This window comes from Dreissena polymorpha, chromosome 1 (genome assembly GCF_020536995.1).
Source record: "Dreissena polymorpha isolate Duluth1 chromosome 1, UMN_Dpol_1.0, whole genome shotgun sequence".
Classification (NCBI taxonomy): domain Eukaryota; kingdom Metazoa; phylum Mollusca; class Bivalvia; order Myida; family Dreissenidae; genus Dreissena; species Dreissena polymorpha.
In genome coordinates, this window is record NC_068355.1 from 165,227,802 (window position 1) to 165,249,865 (window position 22,064).

The following is a 22,064-nucleotide window of genomic DNA, read 5'->3' on the forward strand; positions in this document are numbered from 1 at the left end:
GATAGGAGGGAGCCAATTGAAGAGCCAGCCAGTCTTGAGGCCATGATAGAAGGGAGCCAAATCCTCAAGGTATAAATGCAATTATACCCCCACAAACAAAGTTTAGGGATGTAGTATAGGAGTGAACTGTCGGTCGGATTTCGTATTAAGTGCCCCCTCTAATTCAAGTTGTTTTCATCTAATCTTCACCAAACTTGTCTGTTGGTCCTGGTCGGGTCGGTCCGTCTGTATTAAGTGTCCGCTCTCTAATTCAAGTTGTATTCATCCGATCTTCGGGTCAGATGTTGTATCTAGAGGATACCTAGGTGAAGTGTGAATAGGGGTCATGCCGGATCAAAACTAGGTCACGGGGTCACTTAGTGCGTTTTTAACATTGAGCATGGTTTGGGCTGTTTTTTGTGAAGACAACATGCAACATATTTTGTGTTCATTAACAGGCATTTATGCTTGCCATCTCATCTGTTATGAACAGTTTATTTGTGAAATGAGAGGATTAATACCCGAATAATCTACAACTACCAAAAGATATTATTTAACTTTTGAGAATGATTTTATTATACCCCCACAAACGAAGTTTAGGGGGTTATATTGGAGTTAGCTTGTAGTGTTTCATCTAGAAGGGCAGAGGGGCATGGCGCATGACTTGACAAAAGGGCATTTTGCACGGAGATTCTCTTAAAAAGGGCGCATTGGGTGTTTTGAAACTTTTAATCACAGCTTAAAACTTTGATTTAAACATTGTACATGTCATTTTTCGTGAGAAATTCTCGCGAAATGTGTTCTTAAAATACATAGCTATTGAGTAGACATGTGAATTTATTATTATATTTTTTGGAGAACATTCAAATCGGATGCAAAACACAAAAATGTTACTGATCACGGCGGCTCTAAACTGAAAGTAAACTTCATGGAGCAGGTCGTCATTAAATTACAAAATTGCCTATACGTTTTTTAAAATCGGCTCAGATTTATCTTGTAATAGACTGTACTTCGGAACTCTGCTAAGTACAAATGTAATTAAAATCTTTACCGTTACGGCCCTTGTTACGTTACGACCCAGAATGTGGCTCATGAATTTGTTCGGGTCTCTAATGTATGTATTGATTTTCTTCTACATCAGTACCTCATCGAGACGTTCATAATAAAGGCCCACCTATTGATGATAAAGACATGACCCAACTGTAGACTATATATTCTAGTACAATTTTCTGTTGTCCAAGCCAATATATATTTATGCCACCCTTCGAAGAAGAGGGGTGTATATTGCTTTGCTCATGTCGATCGGTCCGTCCGTCCACCAGGTGGTTTGTCATACGATAACTCAAGAACGCTTGGGCTAGATCATGAAACATCATAGGTACATTGATCATGACTTGCAGATGACCCCTATTGATTTTGAGGTCACTAGGTCAAGGTCACGGTGATCGATATTGTAAAATGGTTTCCGGATTATAACTCAAGAACGCATACGCCTAGGATCATGAAACTTCATGGGTAGATTGATCATGACTCGTAGATGAACCCTATAGATTTTGAGGTCACATGGTCAAAGGTCAAGGTCACAGTGACCCGAAATAGTCAAATGATTTTCGAATGATAACTCAAGAACGCTTTTGCCTAGGATCATTGACACTTCATAGGTACATTGATCGTGACTTGCAGATGACCCCTATTGATTTTCAGGTCACTAGGTCAAAGGTCAAGGTCACAGTGACAAAAGTCGTATTCACACAATGGCTGCCAGTACAACGGACAGCCCATATGTGGGGCATGCATGTTTTACAAACAGCCCTTGTTTCTATAGATTTCAGCAAGACCCACCAATGGATAATAGACATACAAGACCCCACTGTTGACATTATATGCTTACAGGCATTGAGGCAACTATACAGGAGTCAGAGCCTCTCATGATACAACAGGCCAGTGTTAACTGTGCTGATCGAATGCAATCTACAATTTTTACTTTGGTTCTTTCAGAGTCCATGTCAACTGCTGACAGTGAAGAGCCAGGCAGTCTGACCCATGATAGGAGGGAGCCAAGTGAAGAGCCAGCCAGTCTGAGCCATGATAGGAGGAAGCCAAGTGAAGAGCCAGCCAGTCTGACCCATGGTATTTCTGTTATCATAGAATAAAGGCCCACCTATGATGATAAAGACATGACCCAACTGTAGACTATATATTCTAGTACAATTTGTCAGTAGATTGATCATGACTCGCAGATGACCCCTATTGATTTGAGGTCACTAGGTCAAAGGTCAAGTGACAGTGACCCGAAATAGTAAAATGGTTTCTGGATGATAACTCAAGAACGCATACGCCTAGGATCATGAAACTTCATGGGTAGATTGATCATTACTCGCAGATGACCCCTATAGATTTTGAGGTCAAAGGTCAAGGTCACGGTGACCCGAAATAGTAAAATGGTTTCCGGATGATAACTCAAGAACGCATACGGCTAGGATCATAAACTTCATGGGTAGATTGATCATTACTCGCAGATGACCCCTATTGATTTTGATGTCACTAGGTCAAAGGTCAAGGTCACGGTGACCCGAAATAGTAAAATGGTTTCGGATGATAACTCAAGAAAGCATATGCCTAGGATCATGAAACTTCATAGGTAGATTGATCATGACTCGCAGATGACCCCTATTGATTTTGAGGTCACAAGGTCAAAGGTCAAGGTCACGGTGACCCGAAATAGTAAAATGATTTTCGGATGATAACTCAAGAACGCTTTTGCCTAGGATCATGACACTTCATAAGTACATCGATCGTAACTCGCAGATGACCCCTATTGATTTTCAGGTCACTAGGTCAAAGGTCAAGGTCACAGTGACAAAAAACGTATTCACACAACGGCTGCCACTACAACGGACAGCCCATATGGGAGGCATGCATGTTTTCTATAGATTTCAGCAAGACCCACCAATGGATAATAGACATACAAGACCCCACTGTTGACATTATATGTTTACAGGCATTGAGGCAACTGTTGAAGACACCCACAGTCTAGAATCTATACAGGAGTCGGAGCCTCTCATGATACAACATGCCAGTGTTGACTGTGCTGATCATATGCAATCTACAGGTTTCACTTTGGTTCTTTCAGAGTCCATGTCAACTGCTGACAGTGAAGAGCCAGGCAGTCTGACCCATGATAGGAGGGAGCCAAGTGAAGAGCCAGCCAGTCTGACCCATGATAGGAGGGAGCCAAGTGAAGAGCCAGCCAGTCTGACCCATGGTATTTCTGTTGTCATATAATAAAGGCCCATCTATTGATGATAAAGACATGACCCAACTGTAGACTATATATTCTAGTACAATTTTCTGTTGTCCAAGCCAATATATATTTATGCCACCCTTCGAAGAAGAGGGGGTATATTGCTTTGCTCATGTCGATCGGGTCCGTCTGTCCACCAGGTGGTTGTCATACGATTACTCAAGAACGCTTGGGCCTAGGATCATGAAACATCATAGGTACATTGATCATGACTTGCAGATGACCCCTATTGATTTTGAGGTCAAAAGGTCAAGGTCACGGTGACCCGAAATAGTAAAATGATTTTCCGATGATAACTCAAGAACGCTTTTGCCTAGGATCATGACACTTCATAGGTACATTGATCGTGACTTGCAGATGACCCCTATTGATTATCAGGTCACTAGGTCAAAGGTCAAGGTCACAGTGACAAAAAACGTATTCACACAATGGCTGCCACTACAACGGACAGCCCATATGGGGGGCATGCATGTTTTCTATAGATTTCAGCAAGATCCACCAATGGATAATAGACATACAAGACCCCACTGTTGACATTATATGTTTACAGTCATTGAGGCAACTGTTGAAGACACCCACAGTCTAGAATCTGTACAGGAGTCAGAGCCTCTCATGATACAACATGCCAGTGTTGACTGTGCTGATCATATGCAATCTACAGGTTTCACTTTGGTTCTTTCAGAGTCCATGTCAACTGCTGCCAGTGAAGGGCCAGCCAGTCTGACCCATGATGAAATGAGGCAGCCAAATCCTCAAGGTATGAACTAAATTTGAAGACGGGTTTCTCTGCATTTTCTATCATTATGTGACAGAGTCTTATGTCATGACTGTATTAAAGTAAATGAGTAGTCCAAGTCAAGTGTGATGCTCTAGACGACCTCCTCTGTGATCTACAGGGTTACAACAATGTGCTTGTAAAAGTCCTTGTAAAGTACAAAGTAGGCAGTTTGCTATGAAAGTTAATGTTTAGTACTTGTTCTTCCAAGAAATGATAGTTCTGCGAACTGTCAGTTCTTATATGTGTGAAAAATTGGTTTAAACTGGTGTTAAAACAGTTTTCAGTTAGTTCATTTACCTCCTAACATGTTCAGGTTTTGTGCATTTTTATCAGGAAAACCTTGCTCTACAATATTCAATCATTGTATCACTTGCAGTGTTCTGCTGTGAAATTTTACTGTTGGGGACCCTTTAGGATTACAAAAGTGGGGACAAAAAGAAAAAATATGGGGACACAGAAATATTTTTGTAGCAGAATTAAATGTGTGGAAACTAATAACCTTTAACTTGAACTTTTAAACGTGCTTAAACTTCTTACAGTCAGGTTGTAACATTGTTATTAAAACTGGAACATTCAAAAAACTTTTTAACACTGTCAAACAGTTGTCAACATATTTACAAAACTTTGAAAAAATTTATGGTCATTGGACTCCGCATGTCAAAGTACTTGTTCGATAATTAGAAATACCGATAGTAAAGGCGTTTTCTTTTTTGCTTTATGCACAATCTGCATGTCATTTTGTTGTTGTCAAACAGTGACCAAGGACATTTTTGAAGCCAATTTTCTTGGAATGTACGTTTAGGGGCAGACTTTTTTCGTAATTGCTAAACGATGTTGGGACTTGGGAAGACTCTGTTGGGTTGTTAATATTATTGTCATATTTTCTAATTTTACTTGCCGGAGGAAAAAAAAAAAATGGATTTTGTTTTCTTTGGCCTGTCACTTTAAGCCATTTTGATAGGTTCGGAAATTTCCTTGATATCTGATTGGTTGTTATAATCTCAACTTACCAATGAAATAGAGTGTTAATATTAAATAAATTAACCATTGGCTGCGAAATGACGTCATGTCCAATGAAATAGTTTGTTCTGGTTACACATTCACTCGATTACTTTACCGACTTACAAATTGAATCGATTAGTTTTTATTTCTAATTCATGTGCGCCCGCGGACCCATATACAGAAAACGGGTGGGGACAAATATTTGTTTTTTGCGACAATAACACAAGGGCGCATCCACGGCAGAACACTGACTTATGTTGATACTTTGTGTGCAAGGATCAATTCAGTAGAAAAGTCAACAAAATAAAGGGCTTACAGTCACTGAACAAATGAGTTTGCTGCTTAGAGTGTATATTTTTCCCAAAAATATTTGAAAATTTCCCCTCTTGGAAGTGTAGTTCAATTTTAATCAATACCTCGTTTAAATAATTCACAGAAAAGCCAAAAAATGTTGATCTTTGAACATAAACATAACATGTTGATGACAAAAAAAGTTGGAATAATGTTTTTCTCTCTGTGTATGGTGAATTATGGTGTTACAACTTGATTTTGTATGTTACTTGCTTAGCATTGAAATTTCCCCTTTTACACGTGAATTATTCCCCTCTCAGGGGACCCGACCCCTTTTCCCCAAAACTGAAAAAAAACACTGACATGATACTCATTGCTATTTTATTTTTTATATCTATTCTTGTTTTAGGGACAGGGACAAGAAAAGGAATGAAACGAAAGTGGGCCAGCGAAGAGAACATATGTTTCATGAACTTTTTTAGAGATGAATTAAGAGAAAAAAAAATGCCATCTGGCTCAAAAATAATGGGGTCCCTAAAAATACTTACCGGAAGAAACAGTGGCCCAGATAAGGGCAAGGGTCCATAACATTATTATGGAAAAACAAAAATGGAAAAAGAATTGTTGAACTGTGGAATATGTTTATGCCCCTGGTAGGGTGGCATATAGCAGTTGAACTGTCCGTCAGTCAGTCAGTCTGTCCATCTGGCCGAAAACTTATATGGCCATAACTTTTTCAATATTGAACATAGCAACTTGATATTTATACCCCTATTACAATTGGTAATGGGGGCTATATAGGAGTCACGTTTGTCGGTCTGTCCCGATATTTCATCCGATCTTCACCAAACTTGGTCAGTAGTTGTATGTAGATAATGTCTAGATCAAGTTTGAATATGGGTCATGCCAGGTCAAAAACTAGGTCATGGGGTCACTTAGTATGTTTTAAACTGTAAGTTTGTACGGACCATAGCTATGTTATTTATCGTTACATTTTTAAATGACTCGGTACATTTGTTCACCATCATGGAACGGTGTGTCGCGTTAAAAGAAATTACGTCAATATCTCAAAGGTCAAGGTCACACTTGGGAGTTCAAAGGTCAAATGCTTGTCCGGGCCATAGCTTTGTTTTTTATTGTGAGATTTTAAAATCATTTGGCACATTTGTTCACCATCATTGAACAGTGTGTCGGGCGAAAGAATTACGTCGATATTTCCAAGAACAAGGGCACAATTTGAGTTTAAAGGTAAAAAATGGCCATAATTGAGCTTGTCTGGGCAATAACTATGTTGTTTATTGTGCGATTTTAAAATCGTTGGCTCTTTTGTTCACCATCATTTGACAGTGTGTCGCGCGAAAGAATTACGTCGATATCTTCAAACTCAAAGTTGTAGTTTTAGTTCAAAGGTCAAAAATGGCAATAAATTATCTTGTCTGGGCCATAAATATGTCATTCATTGTAAGATTTTAAAATGACTCTGTACATCAATTTTGTTCAAAGTCATTGGAAGGCTTGTCATGTGAAACAATTCAAGAGTTCAAAGGTAAAAATGGCTATAAATGATAATGGCATAATGATTCTTAAAAAATCGCCATAAATTGTATTATCTTGTTTTGTGAAGACAGCATACAAAATAGTCTGTGTCAATGCGTTATGTGGGGGTATATGTCACGTCTGTGACAAAGCTCCAGTTGGCATGCATGTGCATCTTGTGAAGCTGCACATATTGAGTGGTGAAAAGTGAAGGTCAAGGTAATCCTTCAAGGTTAAATGTTAAATATATTGCTTCTGTCCGTCCGTCTGAAAACTTTAAAATTGGCCATAACTTTTGAGCTCACCTGAGTGCAACATGCTCATGGTGAGCTTTTGTGATTGCCTTTTGTCCGTTGTGCGTTGTATGTCGTCAACATTTTGCCTTGTGAACACTCTAGATGCCACATTTATTGTCTGATCTTCATGAAATTTTGCAGAACATTTGTCACATTGATACCTCGACTGAGTTCGAAACTGGGTCATGCTGGGTCAAAAATTAGGTCACTAGGTCAAAAAAACAACAAAAAAACTTGTGAACACTGTAGAAGTCCAATCTTCATGTAACTTTGTCAAAATGTTTGTCTAAATGATATTTTGGTTTAGTTAAAAATTGGTTCCGGTCCGTTGAAAAACATGGCCGCCAGGGGCGGGGCAGTTTTCCTTATATGGCTATAGAGAAACCTTGTGAACACTTTAGAAGTCAAAATGTTTGCCTAATCATCATGAAACTTGGTCAAAACATTGGTTTTATTTATATTTTGGACGAGTTTGAAAATGGTCCAGATCAGTGAAAAAACATGGCCGCCAAGGGGCGGGGGAGTTTTCCTTATGTCTTTAGTTAAACATTGCTAACACTCTAGAGGCCACATTTATTGTCCATTCTTCATGAAATTTGGTCAGAAGTTTGGTCTCAATGATATCTTAGACGAGCTGAAAATGGTTACGTTTGCTTGAAAAACATGGCTGCCAAAGGGCGGGGCATTTTTCCTTATATGGCTATATATGGCTATAGTAAAATCTTAACACTCTTGAGGCCACATTTATTTTCCGATCTTCATGAAACTTGGTCAGAATATTCATCCCAAAAAATATCGTAGACAAGTTAAAAAATGATGCTGGTTGGTTGAAAAACATGTCCGCCAGGGGGTGGGGCATTTTACCTTATATGGCTATAGTAAAACTTTGTTAACACTCTATAGGCCACATTTATTTTCTTATCTTCATGAAACTTGGTCAGAAGATTTGTCCTAATGATATCTTGGATTAGTTCAAAAATAGTTTCGTTTGCTTAAAAAACATGGCCACCAGGGGGCGGGGCATTTTTCCTAATATGGTTATGTATCATGCTTTACTAAAACATTGTAAACACTCTGTAGGCCACATTTATTTTCCGATTATTATGAAACTTGGTCAGATGATTTGTCCTAATGATATCTTGGATGAGTTCAAAAATGGTTCTAGTTGGTGGAAAAACATGGCCACTAAGGGGGCGTGGTATTTTTCCTTATATGGCTAAAGTAAAACCCTGTTAAAACTCTAGAAGCCATATTTATTGTACGATCATCATGACACTTTGTCAGAAGATTTGTCCCAATGATATTTGGACAAGTTTGAAATTGGTTCCAGTTGCTAAGAAAAACATGGCCACCAGTGGGCGGGGCATTTTTCCTTATATGGACTTATGAATCTTCTTGAAACTTTGTCAGTATATTAGTTTAAATGATATCTTGGATGTGTTTTTCACGTTGACATTTGAAGCTTTAACTTTGTATGATTCTAAATATGTGTCAATGCTGTCAGTTGAATTTTGAAATATGAAGTTTTACATTTTTGTAGATTAAATAATTTGTAAAATGTTGCAGTTTCGTCAATCAGTTTTATAAGATATTGAGCTTTAAATATGATGCAGATTGTAAGATTCTTAATATCTTTCAATATTGTGGATAAGTTTTTGAGATATCAAGCTTTGAGTTTTATGCAAATTGTATGATTTTAAAATGTTTTAATGGTGTTGATCAGTGTAATGAAGATTGCATAATTTTTATGTTTTAATTCTGTCTATTGGTTTTCAAATGAAAGACTTTGATTTTGTAAGTGCACTTTTATCTCCTGAAAGATTCTTTTCTAGTGTTTAGTTTATATTTTAAGGCTGTTTGCAAACTCGAAGTGAAAACAGTTCTATTACAATTTGGTAAGGACATGACATTGCATATCTGATTTTAAAATGTACTTTGCTGGCAACGTGTAATTTTCTGAAATGTCTTAGTAAGACTGTTGTTTGCAATCAAAAGGTCTGTGCTTCAAATACAGGGTAATGCATGTTTTTTGTCCAAATTTATGGCGATTCAGACATTGTTCTATGTAAATTTGGGGTTTGCTTGAAGGTTCAGTCTATTTTTATGTCCCTCACTATAGTAGTGGGGGACATATTGTTTTTGTCCTGTCTGTTGGTTGGTTGGTTGATCTGTTTACGCCAACTTTAACATTTGCAATAACTTTTGCAATATTGAAGATAGCAACTTGATATTTGGCATGCATATGTATCTCATAGAGCTGCACATTTTAATTTTCTGAAAGGTCAAGGTCAGAGGTCAAATATATGTGGCCAAAATCGCTCATTTTATGAATACTTTTGCAATATTGAAGATAGCAACTTCATATTTGGCAAGCATGTGTATCTCATGGAGCTGCACATTTTGAGTGGTGAAAGGTCAAGGTCATAATTCAATGTCATAGGTCGAATATATGGCTTCAAAGCGGCGCAGTAAGGGGGATTGTGTTTTACGAACACAGCTCTTGTTGTTAACTGCCTTTTTATTCCCTTACCAGTGTTTCACTAAAGTCCGTGTACTTTGGACTCATTTCAAGTTGACATTTGAAGCTTTAACTTTGTATGATTCTAAATATGTGTCAATGCTGTCGGTTGAATTTTGAAATATGAAGTTTTTCATTTTTTGTAGATTAAATAATTTGTAAAATGTTGCAGTTTAGTCAATCAGTTTTATAAGATATTGAGCTTTAGTTATGATGCAGATTGTAAGATTCTTAATATCTTTCAATATTGTGGATAAGTTTTTGAGATATCAAGCTTTGAATTTTATGCAAATTGTATGATTTAAAATGTTTTAATTTGTTGATCAGTGTACTGAAGATTGTATACTTTTTATATGTTATAATTCTGTCTATTGGTTTTCAAAATGAAAGACTTTGATTTTGTAAGTGCACTTTTATCTCATTATGCCCCCCTTCGAAGAAGAGGGGGTATATTGCTTTGCTCATGTCGGTCGGTCTGTCGGTATGTCAGTTTGTCGGTCCGTCCACCAGGTGGTTGTCAGACGATAACTCAAGAACGCTTGGGCCTAGGATCATGAAACTCCATAGGTACATTGATCATGACTCGCAGATGACCCCTATTGATTTTGAGGTCAAAGGTCAAGGTCACGGTGACCCAAAATAGTAAAATGGTTTCCGGATGATAACTCAAAAATTCATACGCCTAGGATCATGAAACTTCATGGCTAGATTGATCATGACTTGCAGATGACCCCTATTGATTTTGAGGTCACTAGGTCAAAGGTCAAGGTCACGGTGACCCGAAATAGTAAAATGGTTTTCAGATGATAACTCAAGAACGCATATGCCTAGGATCATGAAACTTCACAGGTAGATTGATCATGACTCACAGATGACCCTTATTGATTTTGAGGTCACAAGGTCAAGGTCACGGTGACCCGAAATAGTAAAATGATTTTCGGATGATAACTCAAGAACGCTTTTGCCTAGGATCATGACACTTCATAGGTACATTGATCGTGACTCACAGATGACCCCTATTGATTTTCAGGTCACTAGGTCAAAGGTCAAGGTCACAGTGACAAAAAACGTATTCACACAATGGCTGCCACTACAACGGACAGCCCATATGGGGGGCATGCTTGTTTTACAAACAGCCCTTGTTAAAGATTCTTTTCTAGTGTTTAGTTTATATTTTAAGGCTGTTTGCAAACTCGAAGTGAAAACAGCTCTAGTACAATTTGGTAAGGACATGACATTGCATATCTGATTTAAAAATGTACTTTGCTGGCAACGTGTAATTTTCAGAAATGTCTTAGTAAGTAAGACTGTTGTTTGCAATCAAAAGGTCTGTGCTTCAAATCCAGGAAAATGCATGTTTTTTGTCCAAATTTATGTCAATTCAGACATTGTTCTGTGTAAATATGGGGTTTGCTTGTAGGATCAGTCTATTTTTATGTCCCCCCACTATAGTAGTGGGGGACATGTTGTTTTTGCTCTGTCGGTCTGTTGATTGGTTGGTTGGTCTGTTTATGCCAACTTTAACATTTTGCAATATTGAAAGTAGCAACTTGATATTTGGCATGCAAATGCATCTCCTGAAGCTGCACATTATCATTGGTGAAAGGTCAAGGTCATCCTTCAAGGTCAGAGGTCAAATATATGTGGCCAAAATCGCTCATTTTATGAATTCTTTTGCAATATTGAAGATAGCAACTTGATATTTGCCAAGCATGTGTATCTCATTGAGCTGCACATTTTGAGTGGTGAAAGGTCAAGGTCATCCTTCAAGGTCAGAGGTCAAATATATGTGGCCCAAATCGCTTATTTTATTAATACTTTTGCAATATTGAAGATAGCAACTTGAAATTTGGCATGCATGTGTATCTCATGGAGCTGCAAATTTTGAGTGTTGAAAGGTCAAAGTCATCCTTCAAGGTCAGAGGTTAAATATATGTGGCCCAAATCGCTTATTTTATGAATACGTTTGCACTATTGAAGATAGCAACTTGATATTTGGCATGCATATGTATCTCATAGAGCTGCACATTTTGAGTGGTGAAAGGTCAAGGTCATCCTTCAAGGTCAAATATATGGGTCAAAATTGCTCATGTTATGTTACTTCTGCAATATTGAAGCTAGCAATTTTATATTTGACATGCATGTGTATCTCATGGAGCTGCACATTTTGAGTGGTGAAGGGTCAAGGTCATCCTTCAAGGTCAAACGTTATATACGGGGCATTGGGTTTCACAAACGCATCTTGTTGTGTATGTAATTAATTTTGCTTAATTTTTGTGATCCCCCGCCAACAGCGGAGGGATATTAATTTGGCATTGTCCGTCTTTCCGTCTGTCCGTCCGGCACTTTTGTGTCCGGAACCATATCTTGGAAGTGCTTTAGCAGATTTCATTGAAACTTGGTACGAGTATATATATATGGATAAGAGGATGATGCACGCCAAATGGCATTGTACATCCTTGATTAATAGCGGAGTTATGACCCTTTGTATTTGAAAAAAATGCTTTTTTTGTGTGTCCAGAGCCATAACTTGTATCCAGAAGTATAATGGCGGGGGATATCAATTCAACGAATTTGCTTGTTAAATCAGTTTTTATTTTCATGATAATCATTTAGTTCGTACTGCAACTTATGATGGATTGTTACTACTATCTCCAATTATTTGTTTGTCATGGGTCCGTCACCATTTATCTCTTATATAATACTTGAATTGAGCATTTCACAATCTGACAATCATGCATATCATTTATTAGTTTCATAATAAAACGTCTGACAAGGGTCAGATAATTTTAACATATATTGTTGTTATAATTTGTCATGTGTTGTATGAATAAATGACACTTCCATGATAGAGAAAATTTAAATATATTTTTAAAGACATTTGTAAAATGAAAATGAAATAACTATACATTTTACAGTGGCTAGTCGTACGGCTAGACAAGAGGCTAGCCGCACGGCCCCGTACGGGTAGACAATAGGTTTGCCGTACGGCTCTGTACGTATAGCCTTTCCTATGGATATTGTCTAAGTTAAAGACAACCATTTTCAGTGAACTGATAAATTGCCTGTATGAAACCATATATTTATCCATTGTCTGAACGACAATTAAATTATTTGTGTGACTCCATTTCTGAGAAGTACCTTGGCCGTCATTGAATTTCATAATATCGATGCCGCAACTAATTAAAACAGTTTTCACTCCTTACATAGGAAAGTCGTCTTATTAAAGAATCAAATTAGAAACCGATTTAAATTATGTGTGTGTAAGTCAATTTCTAGAACGTAACTTTGACGGCTGTCGTCATTAAATTTCAAAATATCGATGCCGCAACTCTTTAATACAGGTTTTTCACGCCTTAGGAACGTCGACTAATTAATGAATCAAATAAGCAACCGTATGACATGAAAGGAAGCCGTGAAAGATGACGAATTTTTAAAGCGAGATTATACGATTTTTTCAAATATTTATTAATTTACATAAAATGTGTATAAAAAAAACAACTTATTAAACATATATTTGAACATAAACTTAAATAAAAGTTAAGAAGAACATGTGTCGATATATGCAAAATAAGCCAGATATTAAATTCTGAAATCGAAAATGTATGTACAGTCGAATTCGCCAGCATGTAAATCGTGCATGTACGATGTGAATCTAAATTTAGTTTAACGGTTCATTTTTAGTGTGAGCGTCAGCTAACGCTAATGTTTTTGCAAATCGGTATGTGCGTAGAAGCCTTAAAGGGGCCTTTTCACAGATTTGACATGTTTTGAAGTTTGTCATTAGATGCTTTATATTGATGAATGTAAACATTGGATTTTTAACGCTCCAGAAAAAAAATCAAAAATAAAATTTAAAAATGGAAAAAAGTAGCCCGTACAAGGGCTCGAACCAGTGACCCCCGGAATCCTGGAGTAAAAAACGCTTTAGCCTAATGAGCTATCCTGCCAAGCATACATGAGAGGTGTATTCTATACCTGATATAAGCAATCTTCGTAGTTTCACAAATTTAAACGATAACAACAGAACTCTCCAAATTATTCAATCGTTTCGCGTTGCAACGCTCTATAATTTTTAGGTTTTTAAATCGTGAAAAGATGCATATAATGGCTATATTAGACCATGGTTAATGTTCAGTTATACTGATTCCTCACAAATATCATAACTAAAACGAAAATTTGCGAATCTGAAACAACTATTTTCAATTTTGTCAATTTACCAAACCGTGAAAAGATCCCTTTAACTATGACATGGAAAGACAACCACTGTCCGTTGCAGCAGACTACACATTCTACTAGCGTCTGCTAGGAAAGATAACCACCACATTTGCCTGTTTATAGTCCACAACTCACTGGTGCACTGCAGTTGGTGTATATGAGTAATAGAGTTTAACAGCTTGTAAGACGATATTGGCCAGTCTAGTGTTTATCATTGAAAATCTGCACATACTGGCTGCTTTCAGAGAAAACAGGGCTTAATGCATGTCAAATAAGATAAGCCTGTGCATACTGATAAGCTTGTGCAATGCAAACACGCTAAACAAGGACGACATGTCTTATTTTATAATGTTTAAAGGGTCTCTTGTACTGGGATGACAATTTATGCATAAGCATTTAGCCCTGTTTTCCCAAAACGAAGCTAAAAATTTATTTTTTATTAATGATTTAAAAAAAAAAACATCTGAACCTGTGCTTTAAGACACACTCTTTATAATTTTGAATGGATTGTGTCCATTCAAAACTTGCAATATAAAAAGCTATAACATAATTTTTTAAACTGAGTTGCGTCTAAACTTATACAACAACGAACACCTACAGTGACGTCAGCGCTTTGATAAATTCCTGCAACCATTTATTCGCCACACGAACACTAACTAAAAATACGAATGCTTCAGTTATAGGCTACTATTCCATCTGTCCGCAACCGCATATCCGCATCCGCAAAAAATAAAACAAGTAGAAATGCACTGCACTTATTCCATTCATCCGTATCCGCACGCGAATAGGCGTCCGCAATAGAACGCTCAAGTGAGCATTCTTGGGCTACTATTCCATCTATCTGTAAATGTATCCGTATCCGCAAAATATACGGACGCTATATTCCATTTATCCGCATACGTCGAACGTATCTTTATTTTTGTATATGGATAAAACTAAAAATTATAATTATTGAGATAATTATAATGAAGGACAAGCTGCTAAGCGTGAATTTAAGTAGATATAAGGTACAAATCATCGTTCTGTCCGTAAAAGGATACAAATGGTAAATACCTGAAACATCTTCTTTTAGTGCCTTGGCTATGATTTTCCATACATTTAAACTTTAAAGTATAATCAGAGTCACGATATGCAGAACTGCGTTGGTTGTATAATTCCGGGTATTTTTTCACGAATTCGATAGATTTTCAGTTTATTTTTTAGATGACAGCTACTCTCATCGTGCTAAATGCCGTCCGTATCTCGTCCGCATCCGTTTGCGGATAAATGGAATATAGCGTCCGTATAACGATTTTGCGGATACTGACGCGGATACGGATGCGGATGCGGATTGGTGGAATACTAGCCTTATTTTAGGAAAATATGTACGAAATATCTTCGTCACAATCGGCTCGGGCGCTTATTTGTCTTTGCTGCATATTACTGATTAACAGCACTAAATGACAATTCTATACTTTATAAGCCGTACGGCTAGACAATCTCAATAGGAAAGGCTATAATACGTACAGCGCCGTAAGGCTAGCCTATTGTCTAGCCGTACGGGGCCGTACGGTTAGCCTCTTGTCTAGCCGTACGGGACTGTACGACTAGCCACTGCCTTTAGTTATTGGAGGTTCTTATGTATTATACCCAGTCGCAAGTGGTATAGGCTATACTCAAATCTTTTCGTCCGTCTGTTATTGGATACTGTGATGGGTTATGTATCACATTCAATGTTGTTTTTTTTTGTTTATAAGACAAAATCAGATTTTTTTTCAAAATACCTTCCTTTTAACTAATTTGAAAGCATTTTTACAGGTCCATTCTTGCGAAGCAATAATGCAAGTTAAAGAACTGGTTTTACAAGTCCCTATTCGATATTTATGACATAACTATGACTAAAATCTTCAGAATAGTTCAAAGCACGAAATGAATATCTTTCTGTTGGACATGAGGAAGTGGACCGAATATCGATGACTGGATCATTTTCCACGAAGGCACATAAAACTACAGTAAAGTTCCGCTACTTTCAGCTTGGTCTTAATAGCATGTCGGACTTCATAATTAACAGGGTATTTTGTTCTTTATTCAATACTTTGGGACCATGCAATCTTGAAAAATTGCAATTTACAGTGTTCAATGTGGTCTTAATAGCGGTACTCTTCTTGTACTAGGAATCGCTGCGTGTTTTAGTCATTATCTTTGAAATCCTTTTCGAAGCTATCATAAAAAACATTTATACTCGTGTCACGCCAGGGTGACATCACGTAAGGTTTAAACACAATAAGTAAATACATATTGTTATAACGTTTAAATATTCGTTTGACTTCTATTTTTCATTTCAATTTAATAATCCTATAAATGTTTTGTTTTTGGTTGTCATATCTATTTACCATTAACGATCCGCAACTGTTTTACCTTTACGTATCTTTGCAATGAAACTGTTATAGCGACAACTGTTTCATTATAGCTGCTTGCATCACACGGACACCACTGTTATATAATTCAATGATTTCTACAAGGATGATTCTATCCTACATTATCTCAATTGTTTAACCAAGGACATTGTGCTTTTAAAAGTTCCGGCGACTACAAAATCACGCAACAGGAGAAAATAACACGATACGTAGTCAAATAATGCAAAAATTCAAAAAAATATTAAAATAACATTAAACACATATTTAGTTCACCATTGTGTCATTCCCTCTGTAAAATGAATTCGACTCAAAATGTTATTAAATGTATAATGCAAGGAAACCATGCAGAGCGATTCATGCATAGGCCACACAAATACAAACACATCTGATCGTGAGGATTTAATATATAAAGTTTGAGGTCGAGAAGATCTTAACCACAATTCTAATGCGAGTGTCGCAAGATATAACTATGCTCAAGGCCAACTCATTTTTTAGCAAACAATGTTTCGTATTTCAAGTGACACTATCTCAGGGACCCGGTATGTCGGTATCAAGTATCACAGAGTATACATATATAAAAAAATAATTGGGTCATGGGGACCCAGATACGAGGTTTAAAGTAAAAAAATGTATATGTTATTTGTCTGCAGAAATAACTAGATATATTAAGTTTCGAGTTATATATAGGTTGTTGAAGGTAATTCGCATAAAACACGCTATTTTTCAGTTGGATACTAGCATGGGAAAGGGAAGTACCCAACACTCCGGAAATATATCACAGACCCTATAGTTAACCCAGTATGAGTATATATATATATATATATATATATATATATATATATATATATATATATATATATATATATATATATAACAAGGTATTTAACTCGAAATGACCCGAAAAAGGGTGCATCGCTTTGAACAACCATTACTTCATAAATTTTGCAGCGTATTTTCACGAACTCACGATTTCATATATAAAGGTTGACATATCGAAATACGTGTAATACAATTCCTATGCGTATTTTATATGTATGTAGAATACTTAACTCTACGTTCAAATGATTCCAGCATGCATGATACAATAATACTTAAAAGGAAACAACATATATAACCTCAACCCTGATCATATCGTGTAGCATTTAAAATATTATGACATAATGTTTAAGTTTTCGGTTCATTCACCAATAAATCATCAATATCTTCGTTCCAATCAATGCTATATTTAAGTTTTAAATGTTTTCTGAACTCCGCAACACTGCTGTTGATCTTCGACTGTAAACTGGAATCAAATAACTCGACAATGCTGGAAATTTTCGACCACTTGCGTCGGGGACGATGGAAATGCCCCTCTCCGTTTCTGACGGCGCATGTGACGTCGGCATCTGTGACGTCAACGTCAATGAACCCCAGCAGCCGACGGAGCTCCCCTTTAACGTTGGCACGTAGACGTGAATAGAGTAGCGGATATACAGGACCGGAAAAGTTTCGAAGCCAGTATTCGTTCATGTCATTCCACCATTCGAAGAGTTTTGGTTGACCGTAACGCCAACCTAAAATGTAAAATAAATCAAAGCATCATTGAAATAATGAATGTGCTTATAAGTACAAAAAATGTGACCAAACTTATTTATTGTTCAAGTTATTATAGTATCATAGAGAAATCATTCTTTCAACAATAACAGAGACAACACTTAGAGCAAAACTTCAGGTGTCATAATAAAAGGCATTAGAACTTCTGTCGAATAAATAAAACAAATTCAAGACAGTATTTTCAACAGCGCATTTCATAAAAATATGCTTATTTCCACATTATTTTTTACAACGAAATGAAAACGATATGACAAGTTATGTTTTAACAAAATAACACTTAACAGTTGTATCACATTTAATGAATTTACTTACGGCTTTTGGGTTTCAAGAAATCTTCTTCGGGGACAACTTCTAAATGCTTATAGTAGATGTTAGCCACGATGAATTCATACGGATTGCGAATAAGAAAGACGGCGCGGTCAAAAGGCAGAATGTTCTCTGGCGGTCGGTCTACATATGTCCTCTCGAATTTAGGGTCAGGTTGGTGCACTTTTACCAGCATGATGCGTTTCCGGTTGGTTTGTTCACACTCGAACGGATATCCGGCTTCTAAAATGTCCTTATCGCAGTAAATGGCGCTTGTTCCGTAACCTGCCGAAAACACGTTCACATAAACTCGTAGGTACACAGTTTAGGAAAGAAAATTTACTGGTACTTACTTATAATGAAATAATACTGAATTAGTGTGGCACAATCTTCGAGGTTGTTATGACAAAACATCGGGGAAATAAAGTGTCATTGCCAGAATAACAAGTACCGGTAGCATTGTGAACCCAGCATTTAGAACAAAATACAGCATCAAACATGTATTGACATTGACCAAATTGTATTGACCTTGACGAAACTGGTTTCTCGTGTAACAATATGAATGTTTATAAACAATAATGTTTTTTAAGAATTTACTATTTGAACAAGCGTGAGCATATACGCTAAGAAGCAAAATTTGAAATTGTACAGAGAGCAATAAGTCCTGTGATATTTAAGTGTTCAAAAAATGCAAGAATGTCGATATTTTACAAACATTATTGACATTATTTATTAATTGCATTAAAGGGATCTTTTCACGCTTTGGTAAATTGACAAAATTGAAAAAAGTTGTTTCAGATTCGTAAGTTTTCGTTTTAGTTATGATATTTGTGAGGAAACAGTAATACTGAACATTAACCATGCTCTAATATAGCCATTATATGCATCATTTGACGATTTTAAAACCTAAATATTATAAAGCGTTGCAACGCGAAACGATTGAATAATTTGGAGAGTTCTGTTTTTGTCGTTAAATTTTGTGAAACTACGAAGATTGCTTATATAAGGTATAAAATACGTCAAGAATGTGTACTCGGCGGAATAGCTCAGTAGGCTAAAGCGTTTTTACTTCAGGACTCTGGCAGGACTTCAGGGGTCACTGGTTCGAAACCTGCTCCGGGCAATGTTCTTTTCCTTTTTTTAATTTTTTTCTTGATTTTTTACTGGAGCTTTTATGATCCAATGTTTACATTTATCAATATAAAGCATTTAATGAATACGTTAAAAAAATGCCAAAATCTGTGAAAAGGCCCCTTTAAAATACGAAGATCAATCACCTGTTGCCTGCTGCACGAGATGTCGCACCCACGTGTTTCCCGATCGCCAGACGCTTGCTAGAGCCGTAAACGGCACGTCACGTGGCGTCAGCCTTATATCTTTCGCCTCGCGTTCTCGGCAGTTGAGATTTGACGACAAACGCTCATTGTGGTTCCCTGCTTGGAACAATGACGTCAGTTCTCTGTGCGGAATACCTTGGATACGCTGAGCGAGCTGGTCACCAAAGTAATTCCCTGTCGGTGTCGGGAAGAGCACGTGACGCGTATGAAGCCAAGTAACCACGACAACCGCAGCAGCCATGACAAGAATCAAACGTAGCAGACGACTGTAAAAGCAAAGAAACGACAGTGTCATTTCTATACACGTGAACTATCTCGGCAATGGCAGTTGCCCCAAACTTACGCTCAATCACTCAGGTACTACTAAAAGTACCCAGGGTACTCTTTAAGTATACTCAAATGCACCTAAGGTACGGAAAATACACTTAAAGGCACCCTGTCATACTCCGGGGTACTTTTTGTATATTATATTTATCTTAAACCAGGTACTTTGTACCACACTTTTGTGTCGTCGGGGTACTTTCAAGTAGTACCTGAGCTGAAAATGACTAATATATCCATATTCACAGAATAGCTTAGACAGATCCCTAGCGTTAAATCAAGTTAATATATTTCGAAGTACGATCATTTTACAGATACTGCGGGATACACGTGTTCAGTACGGAGTATTGCGGACTGTTAATCGATTCCAGGCCTGGTCGCGATAATATGGCCATTCGATCTGTACCTCTGATTCAAGTAGGGCAGTTGTCAGTCATTGACTTAAGCCTTTGCACTTAATATAATACAATAATACACATTATTACGAGAAAAATGTATGTAAACTGACTGCCGTGTTATGACTGAATACTGTTGAATTCGCCGGAAAAAACTTAAAAAAAACTGATTTAATAAAACTTTTTTAAGTTATTTGATAAAACATGGTCTACACAATTTCGCTATTGCGAGTGTGTTCATGAAATTCGACATGCAGTCTTACCTCGAGAAAACAGCTAAGAACAAAGTGTGTTTCACAAGGTGATGGTCGTATCGTGCCACTGATATTTGGGTAGGGAGGGGTTGGACGTTTCGTCCCACTGATATATTATAGTTTAGTACTATACATGCCGATATTATGAATATTGGATATCATCTTATTATATCTCACATACTCGTAAGTTAGACTGAGCGTAAAAGCAGAAATATATCAATTATTGGAGCAAGACAGTTTATTTCAAAACAGTTCATACACAAAAGACTGAGAGCCGAAACCAATACATACCGTCTTCGTGGCATGATATATAGCTCATATTCTGTCAAGTTTTCACCACTATACACTACAAATCCATGCGGCGTTGCAAAAGACAGAGCTATCCACATTGAACATTTCCCATCTGGAATTACTTCTTTTTTCAGATGATGTTACAGTTATTAAATCTAAACGAGCGATACTTCATTATGTACTTCACAATAATTTCCGAGTTAGAGACGATCATTTTACCGATAAATTGACACTAATGTTACATTTGGGAAATACAGATTTGTTGATCACACTCGTGATTCTAATCTAAAGCCGCAAATAGAACGTTAACAGCGAAGAGCACAGTGTTACCCAACTCATAACTGGTTGATTTAATTAAGTCAACTGCCCCAAATACAGTAGATTTACCCGCTTTAAGGTAAACAATGCTGTCCTATTTAAACTCTGTTTAAACATGTATGATACACCGTACGTTATGCATTTTTAACGCTCTTAGCCTGGGGCGTTGTTGAGGTTGAAACGGAAGGCACATGTCAAGGTGTAAAGTTTATTAAACGGCTGTATGTACTGTATATGCCTTTGCCGTGTCCATGTTAAACCATTTAAGAAAAATAATATGTTTAATGTAAAATTGGTTATGAAGATAATAATACGTTTTCAAAATGCATGTCAAATGTCGTGTTAATTTAAAAACACAGATAAGTAAAATATTTACCACGTATGTAACAGAAAATGGTTATGTACATACGTATTAAATAGAAAATGAGTTATGTTTATTTTTAATGCAAGTTAAATAGCGAATTACTTCGAGTTGGATTTATATTTATTTCAGATACATGAAAAAATAAATCTGTTTGACCTAAATGGAGCTTTTCCACAGCGGTTTAGTTCAATAAAAACACATGGTATATTCAAATGTACATGCTATTTGTTGCTGCAATATTTAACAAATATAGCCAGTGCATGCTTTCTTTCTGTTGGTGAATAAACATGACGAAACGTAAGTTCTAATGAGTTCGATCTTTCTCAATCTCAAACCATGTCGCCTGCTTAGATATCTACCAAAAAGAATGAGTTCCAAATCAACTTTGCTTTTGCCATATATCTTAACTTCAAGACTGATCTTAACATGTTCATGGTCATTCATCCACCCTTTGAAAGATATTTAAAAAAAACTAGGCTTAATGTATGTGCGTTAAGTTTCGTCCCAAATTAGCCTATGAACTCTGCATATGCTAATAAGGACAACACTTTCCGCCTTTATGGAATT

The 22,064-nt window shown here is 36.8% G+C and overlaps 2 protein-coding genes and 1 long non-coding RNA gene across 3 annotated transcripts in view; 1 reads left to right on the forward strand and 2 right to left on the reverse strand.

Annotated features, from left to right (window-relative positions):
* The window catches only part of LOC127864188 (traB domain-containing protein-like), a 24,502-nt gene extending 20,134 nt beyond the window's left edge, over positions 1 to 4,368 (reverse strand). Inside the window, exon 1 of the mRNA XM_052403897.1 lies at positions 4,359 to 4,368. Coding sequence (XP_052259857.1) covers positions 4,359 to 4,368 — 10 coding nt within the window. The remainder of the gene's footprint in view (positions 1 to 4,358) is intronic.
* A 1,547-nt stretch (positions 4,369 to 5,915) lies between these two features.
* Positions 5,916 to 12,497, forward strand: LOC127859453 (uncharacterized). Its single transcript, XR_008039391.1, has 2 exons — positions 5,916 to 11,310; positions 11,457 to 12,497. It is a non-coding gene; the product is annotated as an uncharacterized LOC127859453 (long non-coding RNA).
* A 4,757-nt stretch (positions 12,498 to 17,254) lies between these two features.
* LOC127859445 (WSCD family member AAEL009094-like) lies at positions 17,255 to 21,320 on the reverse strand. The gene is made up of 4 exons (XM_052396834.1): positions 20,816 to 21,320; positions 19,495 to 19,820; positions 18,224 to 18,502; positions 17,255 to 17,871 (listed from the first exon to the last, which is right to left on the reverse strand). The coding sequence occupies exons 1-4, from the start codon at positions 20,911 to 20,913 to the stop codon at positions 17,483 to 17,485; spliced, it is 1,092 nt and encodes a 363-aa protein (XP_052252794.1). The 5' UTR covers positions 20,914 to 21,320; the 3' UTR covers positions 17,255 to 17,482.
* Between the last annotated feature and the right edge of the window lie 744 nt (positions 21,321 to 22,064).